We start from the raw sequence: 25,967 nt of genomic DNA, 5'->3' as shown, positions 1-25,967 counted from the left end.
TGGAGGTGTGGCCTCGCTCGCTCTGCCTCCACCCCAGTGTGGGATGTATTTTTTCAAATGACTGGTTAGCAGCTCTGGAGAGCAGAGCCAGCACTCAGCCCTGGGACTGAGGCGGGAACCGATTCCCTGTCTGATCATTGCAGGCAGGTGGAGCAGGGACACGCCCCCTGGGAGGGTGCTTGCTCTGTGGGCAGCATCTAGTCTCTGGACTTGTGAAATCAGTCCACTTTGTGACTGCATGTCCATGAGCCAGCATGTGCCCTCTCCAAGCCTCATCTCCTCCTGTGTGAGTGGGCATGTCCCGGGGGCCTCGTGTGATGGCGTCACACGTGCTTGGCTGCCAGCCCTTATCTTCATTGTCCTCCTTTACATGTGAAGAAACTGAGACTTGGGGAGGTTAAGTTGTGGTCTAGGGTCATCTTAGCAAATTCTCTTTATTTTTTAAATTAAAAATATTTTTTAAAGATTTTATTTATTTAAGAGAGAGAGAACATAAGCAGGGGGGACAGCAGAAGGAGAGGGAGAAGCAGGCTCCGTGCTCAGCAGGGAGCCCAACACAGTGCTTGACCCTGGGGCCCTGGGATCATGACCCAAGCCAAAGGTAGACATTTAACCGATGGAGCCAACCAGGTGCCCCTAGTAAATTCTCTTTGAAAGTTAATGAAAGTAGTTTTTTTTTTTTTAATGATTATAAAAATACTCATGCTTATTTTATTTTAAAGATTTTATTTATTTATTCATGAGAGACACACACAGAGAGAGAGGCAGAGACACAGGCAGAGGGAGAAGCAGGCTCCATGCAGGGAGCCCAATGTGGGACTTGATCCCTGGACTCCAGGATCACGCCCTCGGCCGAAGGCAGGCACTAAACCGCTGAGCCACCCAGGGATCTCCTCATGCTCATTTTAAAAAAGCCCAACAGGGATCCCTGGGTGGCGCAGCGGTTTAGCGCCTGCCTTTGGCCCAGGGCGCGATCCTGGAGACCCGGGATCGAATCCCACGTCGGGCTCCCGGTGCATGGAGCCTGCTTCTCCCTCTGCCTGTGTCTCTGCCTCTCTCTCTCTCTCTCTGTGACTATCATAAATAAATAAAAAAAATTAAAAAAGCCCAAAAAACACATGAAAGCAAAAAGAAAACTTGTCCCTCACTCCACCGTGTTCACATTTTGGCGAACATCTGTCTGGTGGCTCCTCCACTTGTGGTTCTTTATAAGTGTTATAAACATGCCCGTACTATTATTCTGTGTCAGCTCCACCCTGCCTGGCTCTTGGGTACCACTGATCTCTCAAAGCCTCAGTATTCCCATCTATAAGGTGGGTGTCCTACTAGATCATCCCTCTTAGAACCATGTGAATTAGAGGAGTTGATCCCTATTAGAACAGACCCTGGCACATCCCAGCTTCCCATTTCCATCAGTGCACATCAGTGTGTGCACACCGTGTCCCAAGTCCAGCTCAACCTCATGGCCCCAGAGAGTGCAGGATCTGTCCTGTGTCCCAATAGCAGTGGCAGGTATTATGCCCTATTCATCATTTAAGTCCAGGTACCGGGCCGATTGTGTTACATGCATGAGCTCACTGACTTCCCCAGAATAGGCCTAGGAGTGTGGGCTGTAGCTTCTCCCATTTCAGCAGTGACACCCAGGGTCATGGAGATTTGAATCTTTGGCTGCTTGACTCAACCTCCTGTCCTCATGCCTCTTTGCAAAGTAAGCAGATGCTGTAGTGTGTGTGCATCTCCTGGGACATGTTTGGTGCCCGGTTGTAAGTTGGTCTGAGACATTGTGGGGTGTGCTGTTGTTGGATCTCTCCCAGACGTGCCCTAGTCTCTGAGGGGCATATTGTGGTAGGCAGGGGACACTTCTTGCCTGGTTTTCTCTGTGGCTGCTGCTAAGGAATAGACCTCAGCCCTGCCTTGGCTTGTCCATCCACGGGCCTGTTCCTGTGGATCTAGTTCAAGTAAATCTTTGAGCCTCTCTCATGACCAGAACAGGCTGTGTTTCTCCCCACAGAGCCCCAAAGGCTTCCTGGAGAGTTACGAGGAGATGATGGGCTATGCCCTGCGGCCTGAGACCTGGGCCACCACTCGGCTGGAATTGGAGGGCCGTGGGGTGAGTTGGTTTGTGCTGAGCTCCAGTACCATGGGGTCCCTTGTACTAGAGGTCCTCGAGGAGGGAGGGGTACCTGTGCCAAGCTTTGCCTTGATGGGCCCATAGTGGCTGCCAGCCCTTTGTTCCTGCCCTGCTGCGGGCCCGGGCCATGGGGGAGATGGCCCCAGCTGTACCCCACTGCAGCCCAAAGATGTGCCCACTCACCTATGTGTTCCCACCCAGGCCCCCACACACCTGTGCCTCTTTGGACTTGGTCTTCCCATCTGGACAGTGGGCCTGCAGCCTTCAGAGCATCCCTGCCTTCTCACAGGTGGTGTGCATGAGCTTCTTTGATATTGTGCTGGACTTCATACTCATGGACGCCTTCGAGGACTTGGAGAACCCCCCGTCCTCAGTGCTCGCTGTCCTGAGGAACCGCTGGCTGTCAGACAGCTTCAAGGAGACGGTAGGTGGCTGCCCTCCGGATCTAACACACACACACTTTGCCCCACGGCATTGGCTCAGACTCTGCTTTCCTCCATCCCCAGCTTTGGGCACCAAGCCTGGGCCCCCCACCTGTCAGGCAACAGCCACCCCTCCCCCGAGAGCTGTGCAGCCCCTGGACCCGGCACCTGCCCTGGAGTAACCTCCCCAGGGGACCCCGTTGTTCCCTGCGCCCATTCAGAACCTGCATTTTCCTTTTGCATCATGGTTCCCTTTAACTTTACTTAGATTTAATGCATCTTACTAAGCTAAAACATAGGAAAAAGAAAGGAATAGCAGAAGTTGAGTGCAAGACCCCGTGAGGCAGGCGTGACCCTGGGCTGGTCTTCAGGCAGTTTGCAGGCAGTGACTGTGGACCCCCACAATCTCTGAATGAGATGAGGGTGCCAGGTCACGGCCATCTTACAGAGAAGGAAACTGAGGCCCAGAGATTAGTTCAGCGGCTAATGCCCTGCAGCAGTAGGGGTTAGAATCAAGGTTCACATGTAGGTGTGGCCAGTTCCGAATTGAAGGGAAGGAAGAGCAAAACTTAGGCACCAAGCCGCATCTTCCTGCTTGGGGTGGTGTGAGCTGGGGAACAGGTAGAGGCTGCAGGCCTGGCCTGTCACTCTGAAACCTGGGTGGGCTCCTGTCTTTGGTTTAGGCCCTGGCCACTGCTTGCTGGTCAGTCTTGAAAGCCAAGAGGAGACTGCTGATGGTGAGTGACCCCCTCGGGGCCCCGGAGCGTGGTGCACCCCTCAGCTGACCAGTCGGCATGCACTGGCCCCTGGGCTGGGGGCAGGGTGGGGAGAGGTGGGGTGGGCAGAGGAATGAGGCTGGCACGGGGAGGTCTCACAGAGCCCCCAGCACCGTGAGCTGCAGCTCCGGCCCCCTGTCCTGCCATTCCATCTCCCCCAGAGCAGGAGGACCTTAAAGGAGGACCTTAAAGGCACATGTAGGTCTGCTCCAACTCCTCCCAGCACAGCATAGGCCAGCACAACATAGGCCATCGGGAGATGTCGAAGGATGCAGAGGGAAAGGGCATCCTTGAGGGAGGAGGGGCCTGTGCAAAGGGGTGGTGGCTGGCTTGGTAGAGGCATCTGGGTGGGAACAGCCCCCCCACCCCCAGCAGGCAGCGCAGCCTCCCTCCCACCCACAGGCTGCTGTTATCTGCGCTCCCAGGCGGTGACTGGCCGCTCTATCTGGGCTGAGATCCATTGCTCCCTTCTGCCAGCCAGGCTCTGCTGCCCGGCTGATACCTGCTGCCACTGCCAAGTACTCTGGGCACTTCCTGTGCTGAGCCCACCCCGCCCCCTCCCCATGCAGTCCTCACAGCAGCCTCGAGTTTACCCCCATTCTGCAGAGGTGAAAGCCCCCGTCGCTTCCCTGGGGTCACCCAACAAGCAGGCGACTGAGCCAGGCCTCCCTGCAAAGCCCTACTCTCTTGCTAGGCCCCCAGGGCCCGGCACTTGCCCCTGCCCCCGACCCTGCCCTCAGCCTCGCCACCTTTGCAGGTGCCCGATGGCTTCATCTCCCATTTCTACTCCGTATCGGAGCACGTTAGCCCTGTCCTAGCCTTTGGCTTCCTTGGACCCAAGCCCCAGCTCTCTGAAGTCTGTGCTTTCTTCAAGGTAAACTGAGTGCGTGGCCTGCCTGGGCTTTTCCCCAAGAGGGGGTACATAGGGGTGCCTGGAGGGAGCCTGGACCACAGGGGTCCGGAGGAAGCACTGGGGAGGGCACAGCGGGAGCCTGTGCACAGGTCAGGGCTCCGGTAGCCGGGGAGGGGCTTTGGGTGGTCTGGAGGGCGTCAGTGCAGGGGGCTGGGGCAGAGGGCCAAAGCTGGGGCCTGATGCCAGCCCTGCCCCCAGCACCAGATCGTGCAGTACCTGAGGGACATGTTTGACCTGGACAACGTGCGCTATACCTCCGTGCCGGCACTGGCGGACGACATCCTGCAGCTGTCCCGGCGCCGCAGCGAAATCCTGCTTGGCTACTTGGGGGTGCCAGCGGCCAACAGCATGGGCCTGAACGGGGTGCTGCCCCGAGAGAACGGGCCTCTGGAGGAGCTGCAGTAGCGGTGGGTGCAGGCTCAGGGAGGGGTGCTGCCTGGGCCTCGTCTACGTGGATAATGGCCATAAGAAGGCCGCCTCCTCCCCTCCTTTGGGTTGGCTTGGAAGGGCTCGGGGATCTGTGGCCATCGGCAGTGGCAGAGCCTGGGCCTTTGTGGCCAAGCGTGGTTGCCCCTGACCTTGTCCCTCCTCACCATTTCGGAATCCCCACAGACTGCCTTGGAGAGGGTTGGAGGCCCTGGGAGCCCGCCTGACTGTCCTCTACTATCCCCAGGGGAAGCAGCGGTCAGACCAGTGACCTGTGGGGCCAGAGGGAGAGGAAGGTGGTGGGAGAGGGGATGGTATTGTGAGGAGAGGTGGACAGGCAGAGCCGGGAAGCCCTGAATCTGGGACCCCAACACCCCAGGGCTGCTGACAACAGGGGCGGGGACGGGAGACGAGACAGAGAAGCTGGGGGAGGCCGGGCTCTGTGGTAAAGGCCACAGGTGGCCTGAGCTAGAAGGAAAACCCAGGCTAGACGGTCCCTGGCTACCACCACCCTAGAGAGCTTGCAGCTCCAGTAAGGGAGGGTGGGGTCACAGAGTACCTGGGGAGCACCTCGGTGGAGTGGCAGGCCTGGACTATCCAAGGGTGGAATAGAAGTGGGTCTGCTTTCTGTGTGCTCACATCTGGGCAGGGTCTGGGCCCTTGGCAGACCCAAGCATGAAACCAGAATTCCTCTGACATCCCCTCGTCCTGCCAGAGTCTGTCATTTCTCTTTCCCCTTTGCCACCAAAGATGGAGGAGGAGGGGCTGGTCCTCCCATCCCACCCACCTGCCTCTGTGAGCCTGGAACCCCCTGGGTGGTGCTAGGGCTGAGCTGGAGGCTCCGACCAGGGCTCATCTCAGGCTGGTCGCCTTGTGCTGTCGGTGGCGGGCCCAGGGACCACATCGGGGAGGTCAGAGGACCCACAGGGTTGGACCGAATCCCCTGCCCTCATTAGGACAAGAACATTTGCCGGGCTCTTTGCCTTTGGCTCAACGCACAAATGCTCTAGCTGTGTAGCAGCTGGTCCTACAGTCGTCCCCACATTGTCCCCACATCTGGAGGGTGCCGTCAGCCCTGCAGACTCACTTCTTTCACAGTGTTTTCACTGGAGGTGGGATGTTTTATTTATTGCCTTAACACTTTATTTCGAGGTTTGGCTCCTTTTAGGCCAAGAAGCCTCCCAGAGAAACTGAGTCCTCCTTGGTCTCCGTACTTCAGATGACTGGCTCCTCAGACCAGGGCCCTTCTCCCCTGAATGGCTAAGGGATCCCAGGAGAGAGAGAGAAGCAGCAGAGAAGGGTGGTGTGGGCCTGGCCCACCAGCTCTGATCCCACCCCCCTGCCTGCATGCTCCCACCTACTCCCCAGACTGGAGGACCCTGTGTCCTCCACACTCTCTGACCTTGGTGCCCAGGAAGGAGCAGCCTTCTGGGTGGGAAGGCCCGGGGTGGCCCTCCTTCCCTTTAGCCCCACATTCCATTCATTTGCACTTACCCTACGCTGTGAATGTCATCTTGGGCCTGGGCCCCCAGCCACTCTGATTTGCTCCTGAATCGCTCAGAGTGGCATTTTCATTTTGTCTTTGTTTACACGTCCATGCACTGCCTCAGGCACTTGGATTTGTTGCAGCTTCCACCTTTTTTGGTAGAGTGTGTGTGCGTCAACTTCCAAATAAATGATTTAAACATTGTCCTTCCACATGGCCATGCTGGTGGGTACATGTGTGGCCATTTGCTTCCTGGGCCATCACTGGGGACTTGCTCTTTGGGGTGTGGTGGGTGGAGTTTCCAGGAGGGCAAAGGTTGAGGGAAGCCTGGTGGGGGCCTAGAGCCCCTTTGGGGCCACTTGGCAGCCTGGCAGGGTCAATGGGTCCCAACGCAGGGATCCCCCCAGGATGGGAGGTGAAGTGGGGGAGTGGTCAGCGCAGTACTTAAGGGCACAGTTGGGGGGGGCAGCTTGGCTGTGGATCCAGCTCAGGCAGCATCTAGGTAAGATCGCTTCTCTCTGGGCCTCAGTGTCCACATCTGTAAGACCCAGGGTTGAGCCAGCTCTGGGGGCAGGGCGCAGACTCAGGTTCAGTCACTGTAGCGGCTCAGCCTGGGAGATCCCAGGCAAAAGGCTGGGACGGGTAGGAAAGGACCAGATCAAAGCTGGCCACACCTGGAAATGTTTTCACAGGTAGTCAGATTTTGGGAGTTTTTTTTGGAAAGGTACTCAAAAAAACCCTTCTTTTGAAAATTGAATTTAAGAGGATCCCCGAGTGGCTCAGCGGTTTAGTGCCTGCCTTTGGCCCAGGGCGCGATCCTGGAGTCCCGGGATCGAGTCCCACGTCGGGCTCCCAGCATGGAGCCTGCTTCTCCCTCCTCCTGTGTCTCTGCCTCTCTCTCTCTCTCTCTCTCTCTGTCTATCATAAATAAATAAATAAATAAATAAATAAATAAATAAATAAATAAATAAATAAATAAATAAATCTTTAAAAAAAAAGAAAATATAAATTTGTTTTAAAGACTTCATTTATGGCGCAGCTGGGTGACTTAGCGGTATAGCGCCGCCTTCAGCCCAGGGTGTGATCCTGGAGACCCGGGATGGAGTCTGACGACGGGCTCCCTGCATGGCCTGCTTCTCCCCCTGCCTGTGTCTCTGCCTCTCTCTGTGTGTCTCTCATGAATAAATAAATAAAATCTTCCCCCCAAAATGTATTTATTTGAGAAGGAGCACAAGATGGGGGTCAGAGGGAGAAGCAGACTCCCCGCTGAGCACATGGGGCTCTGTCCAGGGACACCGGGATCATGACCTGAGCAGAAGGCAGACGTTTAGCCAGCTGAGCCATCCACATGCCCCTGAAAATTTTAAATGTACAGCAAAATTAAAAGGAAAACCCTAGAGAGGACGCCCATCAAACCAACACCTTGAGTCATTAATGTACATTTTGCCAAATTTACTTCTTATAAATATTATGTAAAATATTTCAGAGTGTCAGACATGTACTCCCTTCACCCCCAAACACTTGAACAGGCAGATCTTAAAGAAGGTAGCTTTCTGACAGAACCACAACGCCATAATCATGCCGAGGGAAGAATTACTGGTTACTGTAGTATCTGCTTGGAATCTGAAAAACATCTTCTGATCAACTGGAGGTAGCTTTCAGTTCCACCTGAAGAGGACAAATGCTTTTATTGTTCTCTTTTTTATCTTACCTCCAATGCTGGCAGATAAGTTTTCATTCAACAGTTATATTAAGGTACAATTTGTATGCCATAAAGTACACTTGCTTTAACAATCTTTTATTTTTATTTTTTTATATTTAAAAACATTTTTCTTAAGTAGGCTCCACACCTCGCATGGACTCCAACATGGGGCTCGAACTCATGACCCTGAGATCAAGACCTGAGCTGAGATCAAGAGTCAAACATTCAACTGCCTGAGCCACCCAGGCACCCCAACTTGATTTTTTTTAAAGTAAATTTACAGAGGTGGGCAACTGTAAGCACAGTATCATTTTAGAAAGAGTCTCGTCACCCTAGAAAGACCCCATGTGCCCATTTGCAGTAAATTCCCCAGCCCCCAGGGCCTCACCCATTTATTTTCTCTCTCAACCTGCCTTTTCTGGACATCTCCTATAAATGGAATCATAAATATGTGGTCTTTTGTGCTTAGCCTCTTTATATAGAAAAATATATTTTTAAAGATTTTATTTATTCATGAGAGACACAGAGAGAAGGCAGAGACATAGGCAGAGGGAGAAGCAGGCTCCTCAAAGGTAGCCCAATGTGGGACTCAATCCTGGGACTCCGGGATCATGCCCTGAGCCAAAGGCAGATGGTCAACCGCTGAGCCTCCCAGGTACCCCTAGAAAAGTATTTTTGAGATCACATCCATTTTACGGCATGTCTCGGTATTTTATTTTCCAGTTGCTGAATTGCATTCTGCAGTGAGTTTTCCGCCTTCTTTTTTGAACGCCAGAATGGATTCACTCATTTTGATTTATTTGATAATTTACAGTTGCTTGCAGTCATTCTGATGCTCAAATGGTCACAAAATTGACCAGCGGGAGGCCCTTTGAGCTGGCTCCTAGGTCTTTTTGACACCCCCACCCCACCCCCGTGCCCCGGCCCCAATCAGTTTTTGGGCACTTCCTTCCCAGTGTAAGATGTCCCGGGAAGCTCAGAATCCCAGAGGCCAGAGCTGGGAAGGCCGAGGGGAACCCTGGCCCATTCTGTGGCAGACGGTGGACTGTCAGAATCATGGCCCCCACAAACCATGCCTCTTGGAATCTGTGTCCTCGTATGGGCCTCGCCCATATCAGCTCTGGGCTTGGCTGCATGATCTGCTTTGGCCAGTGGGACAAGAGTAACGTGATGCAAGCAGAGGCTTGAGCCCTGTAGCTTTGGGACTTCCCTCTTGGAATGTAGCTGCTGCCATGAAGGAAACTGGGGTCCGTGGCTTGGGAGGCCATATGGCGGAGAGCATGGGCACCCTGACCAACAGCCCTAGCTAACTTTCAGACTTGGAGGAGACTGCTTGGACCATACAGGCCCAGAGTGACCCAGAAGAACTGCCCAGCTAAATTTGCCAATCTTGAGCCATAAAATGGTGATGGTTTTAAGGCGCTACATTTTGGGCTGGCTTGTTACACAGCAGTAGCTGATTCCAACCCCCTTGTTGATCAAAGGGGAGATTGCAAGGGGAGGGGTGACCACCTTAGTGTGTGCAGTGAGTCCATGGCAGCCCAGGTCTCTTGAACCCATCCTGACATCCATATCCACACCTTCTGTTCACCTCAGAGTCCTCTGTATTTACATCAGGTCATGATGAACCTCAGGGCTTCTATCACATGAGATCCATCCTCACACAGCCTGAGGAGGGTTGTGGAGGGTCAGATCTTAAAGTCCTTTCTGGTTCACACCAAGTGCTCAATAAACAGTAGTTTGAATTACAATATAAATAGCTCCTAGGATGTTCCTACAAATGTAACAGAACATTAATTTGTTCACCAAGGATCTATTGTGCACCTGCTGTGTACCAAGCACTGCTCCAGGCACAGCACCAGCAGTGGCAGGTGTGAGAGCTGCCTGTGTAGCTCTTCTCCACTCTGTTCAGGAACATTACAATGGTAGCTTGCAAGGGGCCACAGGAGAGAGAATTTCCACCATGGAAATCAAAAAATGCACCCAGCACAAGGGATGAGCCAGACAATTTGTCTTGAGGACTTGACACAATGGTGCTTCTAACTCCAGACCCTAGCTTCTAGAATCTTCTGTTCTAGGAGATAGACAATAAATGGCTCTTCTCAGAGGGTTTTTTTTTTAAGATTTTATTTATTAATGAGAGGGGCCGAGACAAAGGCAGAGGGAGAAGCAGGCTCCCTGTGGGGAGCCTAATGTGGGACTCGATCTCAGGACCCCAGGATCATGACACGAGCCAAAAGCAGATGCTCAACCACTGAGCCACCCAGGCACCCTCTCCCAGAGATTTTGGTATCTTTTGTTTTTAAAATTTTATTATTTATTCATGAGACACACACACACACACACACACAGAGGCAGAGACACAGGCAGAGGGAGAAGCAGGCTCCATGCAGGGAGCCTGATGTGGGACTTGATCCCGGGTCTCCAGGATCAGGCCCTGGGCTGAAGGCGGCGCTAAACCGCTGAGCCACCCAGGCTGCCCTCTCCCAGAGATTTTGAAACCAAAATGTCACTTCTAGTTTGAGGCCATGGGTCTTTTTTTTTTTTTTTTAATTTTAGTTATCTCTACACCACACGTGGGGCTTGAACTCATGACCCCAAGATCAAGAGTCACATGCTCTACCAACTAAGCCAGCCAGGTGCCTCAAGACAATTTGTGTTTCTAAACTGGCATCTAAAGGGGCAGCCCTGGTGGCTCAGTGGTTTAGCACCGCCTTCAGCCCAGGGCCTGATCCTGGAGACCAGGGATCGAGTCCGACAATGGGCTCCCTGCATGGAGCCTGCTTCTCCCTCTGCCTCTGTCTCTGCCTCTCTCTCTCTCTCTCTCTCTCTCTCTCTCTCTCTCTCTCCTCTGTGTGTGTGTGTGTGTGTGTGTGTGTGTGTGTGTGTGGCTCATGAATAAATAAAATCTTAAAAAAAAAATAAACTGGCATCTTCAGGATGCCATAGCCCCCATTGGAATGAGTTCCCTGTGGGTGGCACACCACTGGTCACGTTCGCTCTTCAGCCCTGACTCCCCTTCCTGGGCCTGCACTACCTGGGAACTCAGTTTCAAAAGTGAACGAATGAACCTCATGTAAAGGGCAGCAGCAGACATGTTTTGGGGAAACAGGCACAGAGACAGGGAGTTTCCTAAAGGACTCTGAGCACAAATGAGTCCAGGTGAGGGCTGCCCTGTCTGTGAACTCCCCACTGGAGGAAAGGCCACAGTGAGTAAAAGGCCAGCCCTGCCTGGCACAGCTGGGGGCTCTGGAAAAGCCTGGAGCCCAGGACTTATCCCAGGACTCCTTGGGGCAAGTGGGAAGAGGAAGGCAGCAGTTGGGCTCACGGGATGCAGGCTGGCTCAGAACCTGCGCCTGCCCATCAGGCAGACTTGGATTTGAATCCTGCCTCTGCCACACACTAGCCCAGTGACCTGGCAAATGGGGGTGGGGGGACAGTCAAGGGCCTCACTGTCCTCAGATATAAACTGAAAGCATTCAGGGCTGCCTTGCAGGGTGTAGTGATTGATGATAGTGCAAGTGACTAAGACTAGAGCACCTCCTAGTTTGCTCAGAGCGATACCAGGGAACTTCTGGTCTACCTCTCAGCTCAGGGAGGAGACAGATGGCTCCCACAGCCTCTTGGGGGTCTTCTTGCAGCGTGTACATCTGCAGTCCCCAGCCCCTCGTTCACTTGGCAGTTTGGACCTGTCATCTCTGCCACCTCTGGGACCCTGCCATGATTCCAGGCACATCTCCATCAGAAACGGCCTAACTGGTACACCCAAGGTATGCGCGAGGGTGTTCTGAGCAGCACTGTTCATAACCCCGAACTCTAGAGACACCCCAAATGTCCATCGAGAGTCGAATGGAAAATAAAGTGCAGGGTGTGATGTGTTCACACCATGGAATGCTGCACAGTGAGAGAGTGAACAAATGAGAACAATCCACAGCATGGATAAATCTCGCAAACCAATGCTTGCGGAAGAAGCTTCATGCAAAAAAGTACCTACGGTAGGATTCTGCTTACAGAAAGTATGAAATTCAGACTAATCCAATGGATGGTGTTAGAAACTGGGATGGTGGGATCCCTGGGTGGCGCAGCAGTTTAGCGCCTGCCTTTGGCCCAGGGCGCGATCCTGGAGACCCCGGATCGAGTCCCACGTCGGGCTCCCGGTGCATGGAGCCTGCTTCTCCCTCTGCCTGTGTCTCTGCCTCTTTCTCTCTCTCTCTCTCTGTGTGTGTGTGACTATCATAAAAAAAAAAATTAAAAAAAAAAAGAAATTGGGATGGTGGTCACCCTGGGGTGACTCAGGGTATGGGGCTCCTGGGCCCCTGGATCTTGGTCTGAGGGCTGCTTACACAGATGTGTTTAGTTTGTGAAACTTCATCAAGTTGTATACATCTGATTTCTGGAATTTCCTATGTGAATGTTATATCTTATTTTATTTTTTTAATAAGTAAAGCCCTGGGTGCTTAGGTGGCTTGGTCAGTTAAGTGTCTGCCTTTGGTTCAGGTCATGATCCCAGAGTCCTGGAATTGAGCCCCATGTTGGGGCTCAGAAGGGAGCCTGCCTCCCTCTCCCTCTGCCCCTCTCCCCTGCTTGTGCTCATTCTCTTTCTCTCTCTGTCAAATAAATAAATAAATAAAATCTTACCCATCCTTCAGAGCTCTGCTCTGTCCCCACCACTGCTGGTGACCCTCAAAGTTTGGGGTGGATAGGCCTCTGCCAGCCCCCTTCCCCAGCAGCTGTCCCCCTCCTTCTCTCTTGCCCTTTCCACCCAGCCACACACCCAGGGTCAGGACACTTGCTTATGCTGTTCCCTTTGCCAGGAAAATGCCAGTCTGGATAACACCCTCTCGTTTTTTGTTTTGTTTTTTTGTTTGTTTGTTTTTTAAGGTTTTATTTATTTATTCATGAGAGACACAGAGGGGAGAAGCAGGCTCCATGCAGGGAGCCTGATGTGGGACTCCATCCTGGGACTGCAGGATCACGCCCTGGACTGAAGGTGGCGCTAAACCGCTGAGCCACCCAGGAGTCCCTCACCCTCTCATTTTATAGTTCCTTGTCCCTGTCTCTTCCTCCAGAACACTCTCCCCAGGGTGAGAGGACTCTGGAGTCAGGCCTGGGTTTCAGGGCTTTGCATCTCTAGGCCTATTTGTTCATCAGTAAAATGGTTGCTAACCAAGGAGGGGCAAAGCAGCCCGGGTCAGGATGGCTGTCCTGTGCCAGGGAATTATTCTGGGAAACTCACAGCCCACTCCTCACACCTCCTGCTTCTCACAGGCTAATAATGGCAGTGCCTGAGGGAGCTGAGGGCAGGTGACAATGAGATGGGGTCAGCTGATCCAGACAAGTCCAGGCTGGGCTGGGTGTTAGCTAAGTACAGTTGGGAGGGCCTGGGGCCCTCCTGGCTTGCTGGTGGGTTGAGTCACCACCATCTGCATTGCTCCCCCCCCCTCGCCCCCCGCCACGACTCCTCAGCTCAAGCCATGGTTGTGGCTCCCATGGTTGTGGCAGAGTGAGCATCTCTGGTTGGTGAAACCCTCTGCTTTATTCTCACTTCTCAAAAGAACTTATGCTGTTTATCAGGTACTTGTGCTAGCACTGGTCTGGGCCAGGCTCAAATATGTAACAGGCCCTGTCTTCTTGTTGCCCAGGCTTCTCCGCATGGCTGGACCTACTTTCGTCAGAACCCCCAGAACACGTAGGAATGCAGACTCCACGGCTCCAACCCAGATCTACTGGATCAAGCTAGGCCACAGTGGGGCCCAGGAACCTGCACTTCTACAAGCTGCTCTTGGTGCTGCATGGGAGACTGCTTATTGGGAGACAGATAAGGAACCAGTAATGGTCCTCTGTGGCCAGTGCAGAGGTAGAAGAGGAGATGCAGGGGATCCCTGGGTGGCTCGGCAGTTTGGCGCCTGCCTTTGGCCCAGGGCGCGATCCTGGAGTCCCGGGATTGAGTCCCACATCGGGCTCCTGGCATGGAGCCTGCTTCTCCCTCTGCCCGTGTCTCTGCCCCCCTCTCTCTCTATGTCTATCATGAATAAATAAATAAATCTTAAAAAAAAAAGAAGAAGAAGAAAGAAGACAAAGAAGAAGAAGAGGAGGAGATGCAGAGGCACCTGGGTGGCTCAGTGGTTCAGCACCTGCCTTTGCCTCAGGTGGTGATCCCGGGGTTCTGGGAGGGAGTCTCACATCCAGAGCCTGCTTCTCCCTCCGCCTCTGTCTCTGCCTCTCTCTGCGTCTGTCATGAATAAATAAATAAAGTCTTAAAAAAGAGAAGAAGAAGAGATGCAACTGGGAACCCAGGGGAGGCCTCTCACCTGGCCATGGAAACAGATTCTAGGTGAGAAAAGACACCCGAGCTAGACTTGGCGAGGCCAAGTGGGACAGGAGCGGAGAGGCGTTGCAGGCAGGGCATCTCGGCTGGACTGAGTAATTCAATCTAGCCGCAGGGACAGCGGCGGCAGGAGGCGGGGAGGTGGGTGGGAAGGTGTGGCTGTTTACGCAGGGCCCTGTTACGCAGGGACACTGGGAGGAATGTTTCCGGGAAACTGAGGTGTAGGTGGCAAACAGGCTTCTCCTTTAAAACACTCCCAAGATGCCTAAAGCAAAATAAACGCGACTGAATCAAAACATCTGAATGAATGAATTGAAGGAAAGAAGAAGGGAGTCTGTCCCAACTTCAGGCAGGCCGCCCTCCACTCCGCAAAGCACTTAGGGCGCCGACTGTCCCCACCCCCGCCCCTCCGGGAGTCCCTCCTCCACCCCACACACTTTAACACAAGGGTCGCCGGTCAGTCAACGACCGGTCTTTGGCCGCAGTTTACTCATAACCGAAAGTGGGTCGGCTCAGACCCGAACGTGCGTTCTGACCAGAGCCCAACTCCCGCCGACCGCGGCCGGGCTGGGGGCACCGCAGAGGCCGCGTCCACTCTGCGCAGGTCCCAGGCAAACCAAAGCTCCCACCAAACTTCAACACGCCCCCCAAGCTAGCGCCTGATTGGCCTGTCCCGCTCACTCTGTGAGCCCGCTTCACCTTGCGACTGGCTGCTCTGTTCTCTGTTGTGCTCTGGAACCCTCCTCTCCTCTGATTGGCCAGGAGCCTACCTGTGCTCGCCCCGGATTGGACGCCGGCGCGGTCGGCTCGCATGCTCCGGGGCCCCGCTCTCTGATTCGCCGCTCGGGTCAGCCTCAGGGCCCGCACGCTAAATGGCTGCGCCGCTACCTGTATCGGCCTCCGATTGGGCACGCGGCGCCTCCCCGGCGTGATAGGTCAGGACCACCGCCCCCCTGGCTCCCCATTGGCTACTCGGCGAAGCCCGGTCTCCGGGTAAGATGGCAGCGGACGGACAGTGCTCGCTCCCCGCTTCATGGCGGCCGGTGACCCTCACCCACGTCGAATATCCTACAGGTAAAAGGCGGCCCCGTCTCGGAGGACGCCTTCCTGGGGCTGGCCTGTCAGCCCCGGGCGCTCCGGCCCGCGCAGGCCCGCGGCGGGGGCGCCGGGGGGCCGGGGTGGGAACTGTCAAATAGTGAGCCTTGGAGGGGCTCGGCCGGCGCGCGCGCCGCGCAGGCGCAATGGTGCGGCGATGAGCTGGGCGAAATTGTGAGCGGCTCGCTCGCGCCCTCTGCGGCTGCGCGGCCGGGCCGCCTCCCGGGTCCGGGAACGCGGGTGGGCTGTAATGGGGCTGGGGTCTGCGTGAGGCGGCAAGGGATGACTGGCCTGGACCCGAGCCCTTCTTCTCTGGGTCCCTGGAGGCCGAGAGGCCAGGCTCCCTCCTAGGCGTGCAGGGAGTGCCTCTTTCCTTCAGACAGCGTCTTTGGGCTGCAAAGAGCTCCCCACTGCTGGGAGTGTGCAAACCGAGGCCGGGCAGCTATTCGTTGTTAGAGTACTTGTGCCACGCCCTGAGCAGGGAACTGCTCCACAACAGAGGGGGCCGGGTCAGGGACTGGCAGCCCCTAGCATCTGACTTTTGGAGTTTCCCAATCAGACACATCAATAGAAGTGCAGTTTTTTCCGGCTGAGAGGTCCTTTAGCAACCGTTCTGGAGGCTAGTAGAGTGGTGAGAGCTCGGGCCTTAGGGTCAGAGGTGCCTGGGCTCCAGTTGAGGCTGAGGCCTGGTGCAAGTGACTTCACCTCTCTGTTCCTCAGTTGGTTCATCTCTAAAGTGGGATGATCACAGGGTCTTCCTTCTAGTGTTGATGTGAGAAACAGATTACAGGTGGTATGAGAAATGCTGAGTGCGATGCCAGGCACACAGTAAGCATTCAGTATGTAACTGCAGTGAATATTAGCTCACCTTTCAAGGACCATCTCAGGCCCACCTCACCCTCCCAGGGTAGGATGGTTGAGTGTTGGGTGAGCCTGGGGGCCCCTCACTGAGCCCTGGTTGCCCCAGAACGGGCCTGTTAACGCTGCTTTCTGGCACAGAGATGCCAGGGAACTTTGACCCTAGGTGTTCTGGGTTATGCAGGGGGTGGGGCAGCCCTGCCAGGCCTTCACCCTGCCTGCCCGCCTGCCCACCATTTATGCATCATTCGTTCAGCCAGTATTCAATGAGCACCTCCTGAGTGCTAGGCCCTGGGCTAGCTCAGGGTTTAGAATGGTGAACAGGCCTGTACACTCCCTGCCTTATGGACTGTAAAAAAAACCAAAACAAACAAAAAACCCCACTTTACAAGAGGGAAACCAAGGGCTGAAGAGGGGAAGGGATTGGAAGGCCTCAGCATTTTCAGACTTCCTCTCCCTGGCCTCAGAGTAGCCTAGTTTCTCTGAGTGCTCACAAACCAGAAGAAGGAACCTGGCATTTGTGAGCAGCATGACACAGGGTGTGACAAGGAGCTCTTTGCAGGGACTGTGAGTACCTGGAGGAGGAGCCTGGGTGAACCTGGGGGCCTTGTTCAAGGTCGAGTCATCTGCTAACTCTTCTGTGGCCCCTTTTGTACCCTCACTACACCAATCCTTGCTTCTTCCCTTCTTTACTCATGTAGCAATTTTTTTTTTTTTTTAGCATTGTTTTTAAGCCTAGTTGAGTGCCAGGTGTTGGGCTGGGCTTGGGAGATTGAGCAGGGTGTAGGGACCCCGTCTCAGCTCTCCTGGAGCCTGCTATGTAGAGGGAGAGAAAGATACCGGCCCCATAGCCACATATAATAAGTGCATCATTAGCGATGCCTTGGTTATAGATTCCACCACAGACTGAGAGCTCTGCAATGCTAGGAATATGTCTTTTTTTTTTTTTTTTTGCCACTGTGGTGGCTACTTAATTTATGTTGCATTAACCCAGACAGCATCTCAGTTGGGGAAGCCTGTGTGTGCAAAGTCCAGAAGTGGGACAGGGCAGGGAGCATTCATGGAACTAGAGTTCTGTTCCTGGGGACTGGAGCAAAGGTGGGAAGGAAGCAGGGCCAGGACTGTGCAGGACCTGATGAGCTGGCCTGGGGTAGGACTCATCCCAAGGGCAGAGGGAGCCATGGAGGGACTTAGATTAGAGAGTGGAGAGGCCAGAGCCTCTACAGCATCTGCAGGAAGGCCCAAGGGTAGCGCTGGTTATGGGACAGGCCATGGAGATGGCCCAAGGTTTGGGGGCACCAGCTTCTCCCTGTCCTCACAACCCAGAGTTCGGAACATTAGCTGGGCAGCCAAAAGCCCCAGAATCTTAGAGCTGAAAGGGGCCAGGCCATCATGTGGATGAGGAGACAGAGGACTAGGAAAGGGAAAGGTCTCACCCAGTGTCACCTAGCCAGTGGGCCTGGGGCAGCAGTGGCACTTGAACCTAGGTTGCTGGCCCCTTCCCCCTTGCAGGTTCTCAGCCAGTCCTGCTGTGGGTAGATGTGAGTAAGGCCAGGTATGTGACCATCTCTTCAGCCTGGAATCTGGGCTTAGCCCTGCGTGGGCACCTTCCTGCTGCCTGTGTGAGGCCAGGCTGATGGTATGGGCCATTTCCCATGCTGAGTTCTCCCAACATGGGTGCCAGGAGCTGAGCTGGCCTTGCCGCATCCAAGCTCCCACAGTTGTAGGACTTGAGTGCTAATAGCCCCTTTTCACTGGCACAGGAGCTGAACCATGAGCCATGCATGCCCTCTGACCCTAGAGCGGCCACGCAGTCTCTTAAAGGTGGAGGCAGTCTTTGGACTCAGTGTCAGCCCTGCCCTTAACCAAGAGGGAACGTGTCCTTACTGAAGAGGCTTCAGTGTCCTCAGCTCTCAGAGGGGCTCCTGGTCCCTGCACAGCCTCCTTTCCCGGCCTGTTAGGGTAAAAAGCAGGTAGTAGGTAGCCAATTTCTTGCCAATGAGAGGCTGCCTGTTGGGCAAAGCAGCCTCCCCTCACTTGGTCGCTGTCAGACTCTGTGGTGTCCAGAGACTCCTGGGTTCTGTTGGAGGCCAAGAGCTTGGCTGGGGCAGCCTCAGCACAGCACTGTGCTCCAGAGGCACCCATGTGCCCCGGGATGCCTCCTGGTACAGGGCCTGGCCTCTAAAGTCAGACCAAGCCAGATTCAAATTCCTGCTTTGGCAGGGTGATGGGTTTACTATCTGGACTAGGCCAGAGTAGGCCACTTGGATTTTAGGCCAGACTTCACTTCTTTCTAGCTGTGTGACTTCGGACAAGTCACGCAGCCCCTGTGGGACTCAGTTTCTTCATTTACAGAATGAGGCCAGTGAAGGCAGCTTAAAACTTATGATCTATGAAAACAAAAAACAAAAAACAAACAAACAAAAAAACCCTTATGATCCATGAATATTAGGGCTCAGCCCATGGCTGAATTGGTATGGTCACCTGTAGACTAAGGCATCCATGGCTGTCTGGTCTGCCCTCTGGGCCTTCCTTTCTGGCTCAGGCCCTACTTGACCTGCTAGGTGCTAGCCCCTCTTCTGATTGCTGTGCACTGTCCTTATCTTGTTTCCCTGTGCCCCCCCCCGCCCCCCTACTCACTCCAGGTGATCTCTCTGGCCACCTCCTTGCCTACCTGAGCCTCAGCCCTGTATTCGTCATTGTTGGTTTCGTGACCCTCATCATATTCAAGCGGGAGCTACATACGGTGAGTGAATACATCCCTGGCTGTCCCTCCACTGCTCCTCCAATTCCCCCCCACCGGGAGGGGGCATTGCACCGTTTCATCCTGGATGCTTTCCTTTCCCTGCCCTGTCTCCACCTTTCTTGAAGTTTGTGGTGCTTCCTGGCTGGTTCCGGAGTGTTTACTGGTTGGGCTGGGAAGTTCAGTCAGATGCCACATGGCATCTGGCAGCCATGGCATGGGTGGCAGCCAGCAGGCACACAGAAGCCCAGCTGACCGCACATCTTCCTGGCAGATTTCATTCCTCGGGGGCCTGGCACTGAACGAGGGGGTCAACTGGCTGATCAAACACGTCATCCAGGAGCCACGGCCCTGTGGAGGTAGGTCCTGGGCTGCAGGGTCCGGGGGGGTGCCCCTGGTCGGGATGTCACTGGGAGGCCTGCATTCTCCCATCTTGCTCTGTTCTCTCTCCTAGGCCCCCACATGGCAGTGGGCACCAAGTACGGAATGCCCTCCAGCCATTCCCAGTTTATGTGGTTCTTCTCCGTCTATTCCTTCCTTTTCCTGTATTTAAGGTGAGCTTCTCCCCTGATCTGGGTGACCCTGACTTGGCCCAAGCTGGCCTCTGCCAAGGACTCACTCTCAGGTCTTTGGACACCCTTGGGGCTTGGCCTCCCTCAGGGGTGGGAGGAGCTGCAGCCAAGGAGAAGTTGCCCAGGCAGCATTTGGATGGGACCAGGGGCTGCTTGGGAGGCCTGGGCTCCAGGCTGTGGGCTGAGGCCGTCTGACAGGCCTGTTTTCCCAGAATGCACCAAACAAACAACGCCAGGTTCCTGGACTTGCTGTGGAGGCACGTGCTCTCCCTGGGTCTCCTCACCGCGGCCTTTCTAGTCTCCTATAGCAGGTATGGAGGGAGGGAGAGCCCCTACCCCCACCCTGCCCATGGGGTCTTGCTGGATTTGTGGTCTCTGTTTGGGCCTCTGTATGGACCCGAGTCCCAGAGCATATAGAGCAGAGCTGGGAAGGGGGTCCTAGGCCTCTCATGTTAAAGGGCTAGAGGTCCGCTCCCCCTTCCAGCCTGGTCCTTGGCCAAGCCCAAGGTTCTGGGGACACCTGCACACATCAGCCATCTGTTCCCAGTGTCCTGGAGGAGCTTCTTGCAGACAGACTCAGCTGAAGGGTGGACAGAAGGGAGGCTAATCCCAGCCAAACCATCCTTTCACTTCTGTGTTTGGAAGGAGCAGCTCCTTCTGGAAGTAGATCGGAGGCTATGTGTTCACAGGAATTTGTCCTCTCTGCATGTGTCTCCCCATGTGCACCCACAGGTCCCTGGGAAGCCAGTGCTTGGGCACGGGGGGATCGTGCAGGCCTGTGCCCACTGGGTCTCATGAACCTTCCTCTATCCTTGGCCCAGGGTCTACCTGCTGTACCACACCTGGAGCCAGGTGCTCTATGGGGGCATTGCTGGGAGCCTCATGGCCGTCGCCTGGTTCGCCTTCACCCAGGAGGTCCTCACCCCGCTGTTCCCTAGGATAGCAGCCTGGTAACTGCCTCCTGGCCCTGTGGCTGCCCCACCCACCTCTGCCCCCAGCCTCCAGCTTCCTGGGAGGGCGCTGTTGTCCCAGCCTCCAGCGGGCATGAGCTGAAGGCCCTGCTTGCTCGGCGTCCTCCTCCCCCAGGGGTTTTTTCAGGCCCAGAAGCCAGGGGGCCAGCCTCTCCACACCTAGGCTTTCAGGGACTTAGGAAGCAGCCTAAGGCCTGCTGAGCTGTATGTACCATGGGGCAGTGCCCCTGCCTGGGTGTTGCACAGGTGACGTGTCTGGGTTTCTCAGTGGCTCCTGGGTCACAAGCCAGGCAAAGGCTCTCTGAACAATGGGGGGAGGGTGCATTGCCAGCCCTGGGCACTGGTGGGGGAATCTGGCTTGGTGACAGGCTCATGCCCTGATGTGGTCCTGGCTTTCCGGATGTCTGTTTCTTCAGGCCTATCTCTGAGTTCTTCCTAATCCGAGACACGAGCCTCATTCCCAACGTACTCTGGTTTGAGTACACAGTAACCCGGGCAGAAGCCAGGTGAGTTAGGGGCCAGGAGACACTGGGGCCTGGCTCAGTGAGGGAGAACCCCACGGCGGCCACTGTACCCCTTTTCGGAGGGCTCCCCAATAGCCAGCCACTTGCCTAAGCATTTTTCTTGCACTACCTCATTGAACCTTCCCTGGGCCCCATTTTACAGTTGAGAAACAAGGTCAGAGAAGAGAGGAGGAATCACTTGACTGGGACTTGCCTATGGTGGATGTGGGAGCCGGGTAGGGAACCTGGCTGTCTGGCCCAGAGCTGTGTTTTAGCCCCTGTGGCCCAACACCAGAAAGCTGGGCAGCCGAGATTCTCGGGGTATCTGTATGTGGACCCCCCTTGGGGTTGTTTAGTCCAGATGCTTTCCTACAGATGGGAAAACTGAGGCACAGGGAGTTGGGGCTGCCCAGGGATGCAGAGCAAGTCGGGACAAAGCTGAGCTTTGGAGCCTTCTGACTAAGCTCTCCCTCTCTACTCACCCCAAATCCTGGGTGCAGTGCCAACTGGGCTGGGGAAGGCCAGCTTTCTCCCCAGGTTCTGAGGCGGAGCTGAGTTGAGGTCAGGCTCCAGAGCAAGCCTGGGAGGTTTCCTGACATGCTGATGAGAAGAATGCTGGGGCCAGGTGTCGCAGCATCGGGGAAATGTGTCTGCATCATGGTCCAAATTATCCTAACGAGCTTACGAGTAAAGCCCTGGATCCATGAGGAAAGGGGATTTGAGGAGGTTAGGGCAGGCAATCCCATTACTGAAGGAAGGGCCCCAGCTGGCCCAGGCGCCCTGCCCCACCTGGCCCCACCTGGCTGGCCACCACTTGCCTTCATCTACCAAAATTTCCACATGCAGGTGCTCTGTGCCAGGCTGCACACTTGCGGGTAGCACAGAGAGAGACGGTCATGGCAGGCAGGGGAGACATGAGGAATGAAGCACCTGTCTGTGTGATCAGTGTCCTGGGCCTGAGAGCTTGTGACAGGATCCTGATGGGGGCAGGGGGTGGTGGTTGTGCTAGCTGCCCTGTGGGCAGTGGACCTGAGCCTGGAGAAAGAGTGGGTCTTTTGAGGTTGGGTTGGGCAGGGAGAGAGCTCTCCACAGAGAGAACAGCACCCACAAAGCATCTAAGGACAGAGGTTGGTGAGTCCACCAGACAGACAGAAGCTGCTATGATTGGAGCCCAGGGAACAAGGGGACAGAGCAGGGGATGAGGCAGAGGCCACATCCCGTGGGACCTGTGGGCTTAGTTTTCTACATGTTAAATGGGACTCTAGACAAGTCGTCCATTCATTCTTCTTTCTGAACCTTAGCCAGCCCCTCTAGAAAATGGGGGAGATTATACCTGCTTGCCTCAGGTTTCTGGGCCCATCGTGGATATAGCCATACCCCCAACCAGATACTCAGATCCTCTGTATAACCTCCGTCAGCAGTTCTGGCTTTGCATGCATACCTCCAGGTAGAGAACTGTCCTGTCCGTTGTCGCATTAATGATAACAGAACCCTGCTCATGCTGGGCAGGTAATCCCCATAATTAGCTGGATTCCAACTGGGTCCCTCTGGTCTCAGGTCTCTCATCCTGGGCCCTCCTCTGCCCCAGTCTCATGGCTGTGTTCCTGAACTCCAGGACAGAGACATGGTGGGTTACAGGCCCAGCTGGAGACCTTGATCCTCTCTGGGCCTCAAATCCCAGGTCCCAGGGCAGGGAGCTCTGGTTGGCCCCATTTGAGTCAATCACTGGGGCTATTGGGGTAGGCAGTCACCCATTTTGATGGCACTGTGGCTAGGGCAGGGACAGCTGAGTGCCTGGATCACTGCATGCCAGGAGTTCCTCATTTGATACCCCCTCCCCCACTTTGTAGGAACAGACAGCGTAAGCTGGGGACGAAATTGCAGTGACTGATGAGTCCAGACCTGGCCTGCGTGATGCCTTGCAGGATGGACAGAATGACAGTCAGAGGGACGAAGCAGAGACCTCTACAGACCCAAGTCACCAAGTGGAGCCTTTTTTTTCTTATTTTAATTTTAACGAACAAGGTGGACCAAAGGGCCGAGCCAGCCCCTCAGCCCAGGACCCTGGAGGGCCTGCTGCCAGGGGGCCACACGGCCAGAGACCCTCGCTGTGCTGCTGCCCACCCCTAGCTGGGTGGAAAGTGCCCTTGGCGTAGGCACCGGGGCGTGGTGTAGAGGAGAGGGCTCACACCTCTGGTCACAGGGCCAGGAAATCCAGGTGACGTGAAAAATACACACTATTTATTTTTTGATTTTGTCAAGGCGGACGGGCTTTTGGAGATGGGGCCAGGAGGGCCTGCCTGCTCGGCCGCGGTTGCCCTATGTACAGAGGAGGGGCCAAGGTCAGCTTCCCGGGCCCTTTGCCCTGGGCCCAGGGGACAGACCGCCTTTCCCTGGGCTAGAGAGGTGGCCTGGGGGCCCAGGAGGAGGGGAGTGCCCCCACGCCCTCCCGGCCACCAATGCCATTCCAGAACCTTGTTCAGTGTTTCCTTGTCTGGGGGGCAGAGCCCCGAGAGAGTGCGCATCTGGTGGCTGCTATCATTGTGCTCTACCCCGAATCGACCCTGCACCACAAGGGCTTTCTCTGGTCCCCTGTCCCCAAGACAATGGTCCCCTTCTGACAAAAGAGCCTGCACATGTGGGTGAGCAAACCCAGGCTGTTTACAGCTCTTTTTTTGTCCTGCCATCCAGTAGCAGTTAGCTGTCAACTCCAGCCAAACAAAGTGCAGAGGAACCAGGAGCCAGTGAGGGGAGCAGAGCCGTGGGTACCTAATGTCTCTGCCCTCCCCTCCCTCCCCTCTCCTCCCCCCAACCCCTCCCCTTCTTTCCCCTTGCTCTGAACACTCCCTTGTCCTCTTGACACCCTCCCAGAGCCTGGGCACTTGCTGAGGCATCCTTAAGCCTGTGTCCGGGGTATGGGTGCACAGATCCCCACTGTCCAGTGTGGAGGGCAGCTACTCCTGAAGGAACCCAATCTCTTAAGTCACTCTCAAATGGAGTAAGAGATGCTTCCAGACTCCTTGGAAGTTTCTAGAACTGAACCAGGCTGCTTGGGACCTGTATTCCCTCCCCCCTCAACCCTTTTTCTTTGTGGAGGTTCCTAATCTGCTGCTGAAGCACAATATTTTGGTGCTTTCTTTTCTCATTTGTTAAAGACAGTCTCCAAAAGCCATTCCAGATGCCAGGACCAGGGGCCTATTTCTGGGGAAGGTTGGTCAGTCCCTACATTTTCCTCCCCTTCCTTTCTTATTTTTATTTTGTACTTTTTGCCTGAGACAAGCCAAGTGTGAGGTTGTTTGATTTAAGAAAAATCAATGAAATTGTTTACTATTGTTTTAAAATAAAATCTTGAACTCTGGCAGCTTGAGCACCTGTTGCCTGAGCTCATGAGGAGACTGGTGGGGGAGGGGTGGCCATGGGGGACCTGTGACCCTGAGGGGCAGGGATGTGGTTAACACCATAAAAGCATAAGCATCTCCAAGATATCTAGTACTTTCCAACCCGCACACCTGGGGTTTAAACAGCCTCTGTGACATTTCCTACCAGTGTCTGAGGGGACCTCATGGCCTGTAGTTCAGTTACAGGTCCCCCTGACCCTGGTATGGTCCTGGCTGGCTCTGGTTCTGCCCTCAGCCCTTGAGGATAGGCCAGTATGCCCTTCCTAAGCCTCCGTCGCCTCCACTCCCTGTTGAATCAGACAGTGTCTTGCTTTGAAAGAGCTGCAGACTGAGCTGGGTGTTTGGCGGCCTTGTGGGAATGAAATGGGCACAGGTCACCGCCAAGGACTGACAGGCCCAGGGTAGGGAGTTGACTTCCTTGGTTCACAAAGTGGAGATGCAGAATGGCCACGTCCTCAGGGTCAGGGTGAATCAGAACTCTCTGTCCTCCCATGAGCTTGGAACTGTCTGTCCTCCCATGAGCTTGAGCTTGGTTTGGATCCCTGCCCTGGTCCGCAGAACCTTGACATTCAGTTACGTTGACTTCACCCCAGGTATGTGGTAAGAGCAAACAAATGTCTGGAGGAAACTTCATCTGAGACTTCAGTTACTTGTGTACATATTCTTTGACGGTTTTATTTATTTGATAGCACACAAGCAGGGGAGAGGGAGAAGCAGACTCCCTGCTGAGCAGGGAGCCCACTGCAGGGCTCAGTCCCAGGACCCTGAGATCATGACCTGAGCCGAAGGCAGACGCTTAGCGACTGAGCCACCCAGGGGCCCCTGTGTAAGTAGTTTTTAAATTACTGTGCATAAAATACAGACCGAGATGGCCCGGTGCAGAAGGCACCATGACTGAGAACCATCAGAAAGAAAGCAGGCAGTGGAGCAGACCCATGCATACTGGGACGATACTGGAATGATCAGGCACAGAGTAAATTGTTTTACTGTTTTAAGGAAATAAAAGACAAACTTGAAAGTATCTGTAGGGGGCAGGAAATTCAAGTGAGATCTGGAAGATTTTAAAATAAATCAACAGTGAAAAATAGAATAGCTAAGAAACGAGAACCCAGCAGGTAGGTATGAAGCCGACTAGATGCAGCTGAAGGGAACAAGCAAGCTGGACAGAATCCAGCAGGGATTTTCCAGGGAGGAGAGAGGAAAGGGGCTGTCTGGTGAGCCCTGGGGGTTCCCTGGGCCCCAAGTGGACTTGATGTCTTCACCCCTGTTGACAGCACCCCCCACCCATTCCCACCGTCAGGCAGCCTGACCTGTCCCATTCAGTCTGGTCCCCAATCCTAGCTGACTCTACTTCATACTTGATAAACATCTTTGAAATATCTATCTTCTCCCACCTGCCAGGTGGCTCTGAGTCCAGGGCACACCAGTTCCTCCCAGGAGGCAGCGAAGCCTCCACATGTGGCTCCCTCATCCGCAGCCCAGCCTGGCCCCCTTCAGCCCATTCCTCAGCATCTTCCAAAGCACCGGTCTTGGGAGAGTTCCCCTGTTTGGGGCTCCAGGTGGTCTGGTTCTCCCCTCACCTGGCAGACTCCAGGCCCTGCACTTTCCCAGTGAAGAGAGCTCAAAGCAAGCTCATGCTAACC

General features: G+C 54.8%; 2 protein-coding genes across 2 annotated transcripts in view; both read left to right on the top strand.

Moving 5' to 3' along the window:
* Positions 1-6,366, top strand: part of MIGA2 (mitoguardin 2) — a 28,002-nt gene extending 21,636 nt beyond the window's left edge. Inside the window, 5 exon segments of the mRNA XM_055322348.1 lie at positions 2,012-2,110; positions 2,421-2,555; positions 3,237-3,290; positions 4,087-4,203; positions 4,441-6,366. Of these exon segments, the coding sequence (XP_055178323.1) occupies positions 2,012-2,110; positions 2,421-2,555; positions 3,237-3,290; positions 4,087-4,203; positions 4,441-4,647 (612 nt within the window). The 3' untranslated portion in view covers positions 4,648-6,366.
* An 8,779-nt stretch (positions 6,367-15,145) lies between these two features.
* Positions 15,146-24,284, top strand: DOLPP1 (dolichyldiphosphatase 1). The gene is made up of 8 exons (XM_055338026.1): positions 15,146-15,258; positions 18,783-18,883; positions 19,155-19,239; positions 19,335-19,434; positions 19,665-19,763; positions 20,274-20,402; positions 20,840-20,929; positions 22,777-24,284. Exons 1-8 carry the CDS (start codon positions 15,183-15,185, stop codon positions 22,811-22,813), a joined length of 717 nt encoding a protein of 238 aa, XP_055194001.1. The 5' UTR covers positions 15,146-15,182; the 3' UTR covers positions 22,814-24,284.
* Positions 24,285-25,967: the final 1,683 nt, after the last annotated feature.

This window comes from Nyctereutes procyonoides, unplaced genomic scaffold (genome assembly GCF_905146905.1).
Source record: "Nyctereutes procyonoides isolate TBG_1078 unplaced genomic scaffold, NYPRO_anot_genome, whole genome shotgun sequence".
Lineage (NCBI taxonomy): Eukaryota > Metazoa > Chordata > Mammalia > Carnivora > Canidae > Nyctereutes > Nyctereutes procyonoides.
This window is presented reverse-complemented; position numbering and strand designations above follow the sequence as displayed.

Excerpts from the sequence above, each read along its gene's own strand:
- DOLPP1 (XM_055338026.1), top strand. The coding sequence starts at position 15,183 with ATGGCAGCGGACGGACAGTGCTCGCTCCCCGCTTCATGGCGGCCGGTG. Across the intron at positions 19,764-20,273 it reads TTTCTAGTCTCCTATAGCAG|GGTCTACCTGCTGTACCACA; the intron begins GTATGGAGGGAG and ends TCCTTGGCCCAG. Across the intron at positions 20,403-20,839 it reads TTCCCTAGGATAGCAGCCTG|GCCTATCTCTGAGTTCTTCC; the intron begins GTAACTGCCTCC and ends CTGTTTCTTCAG.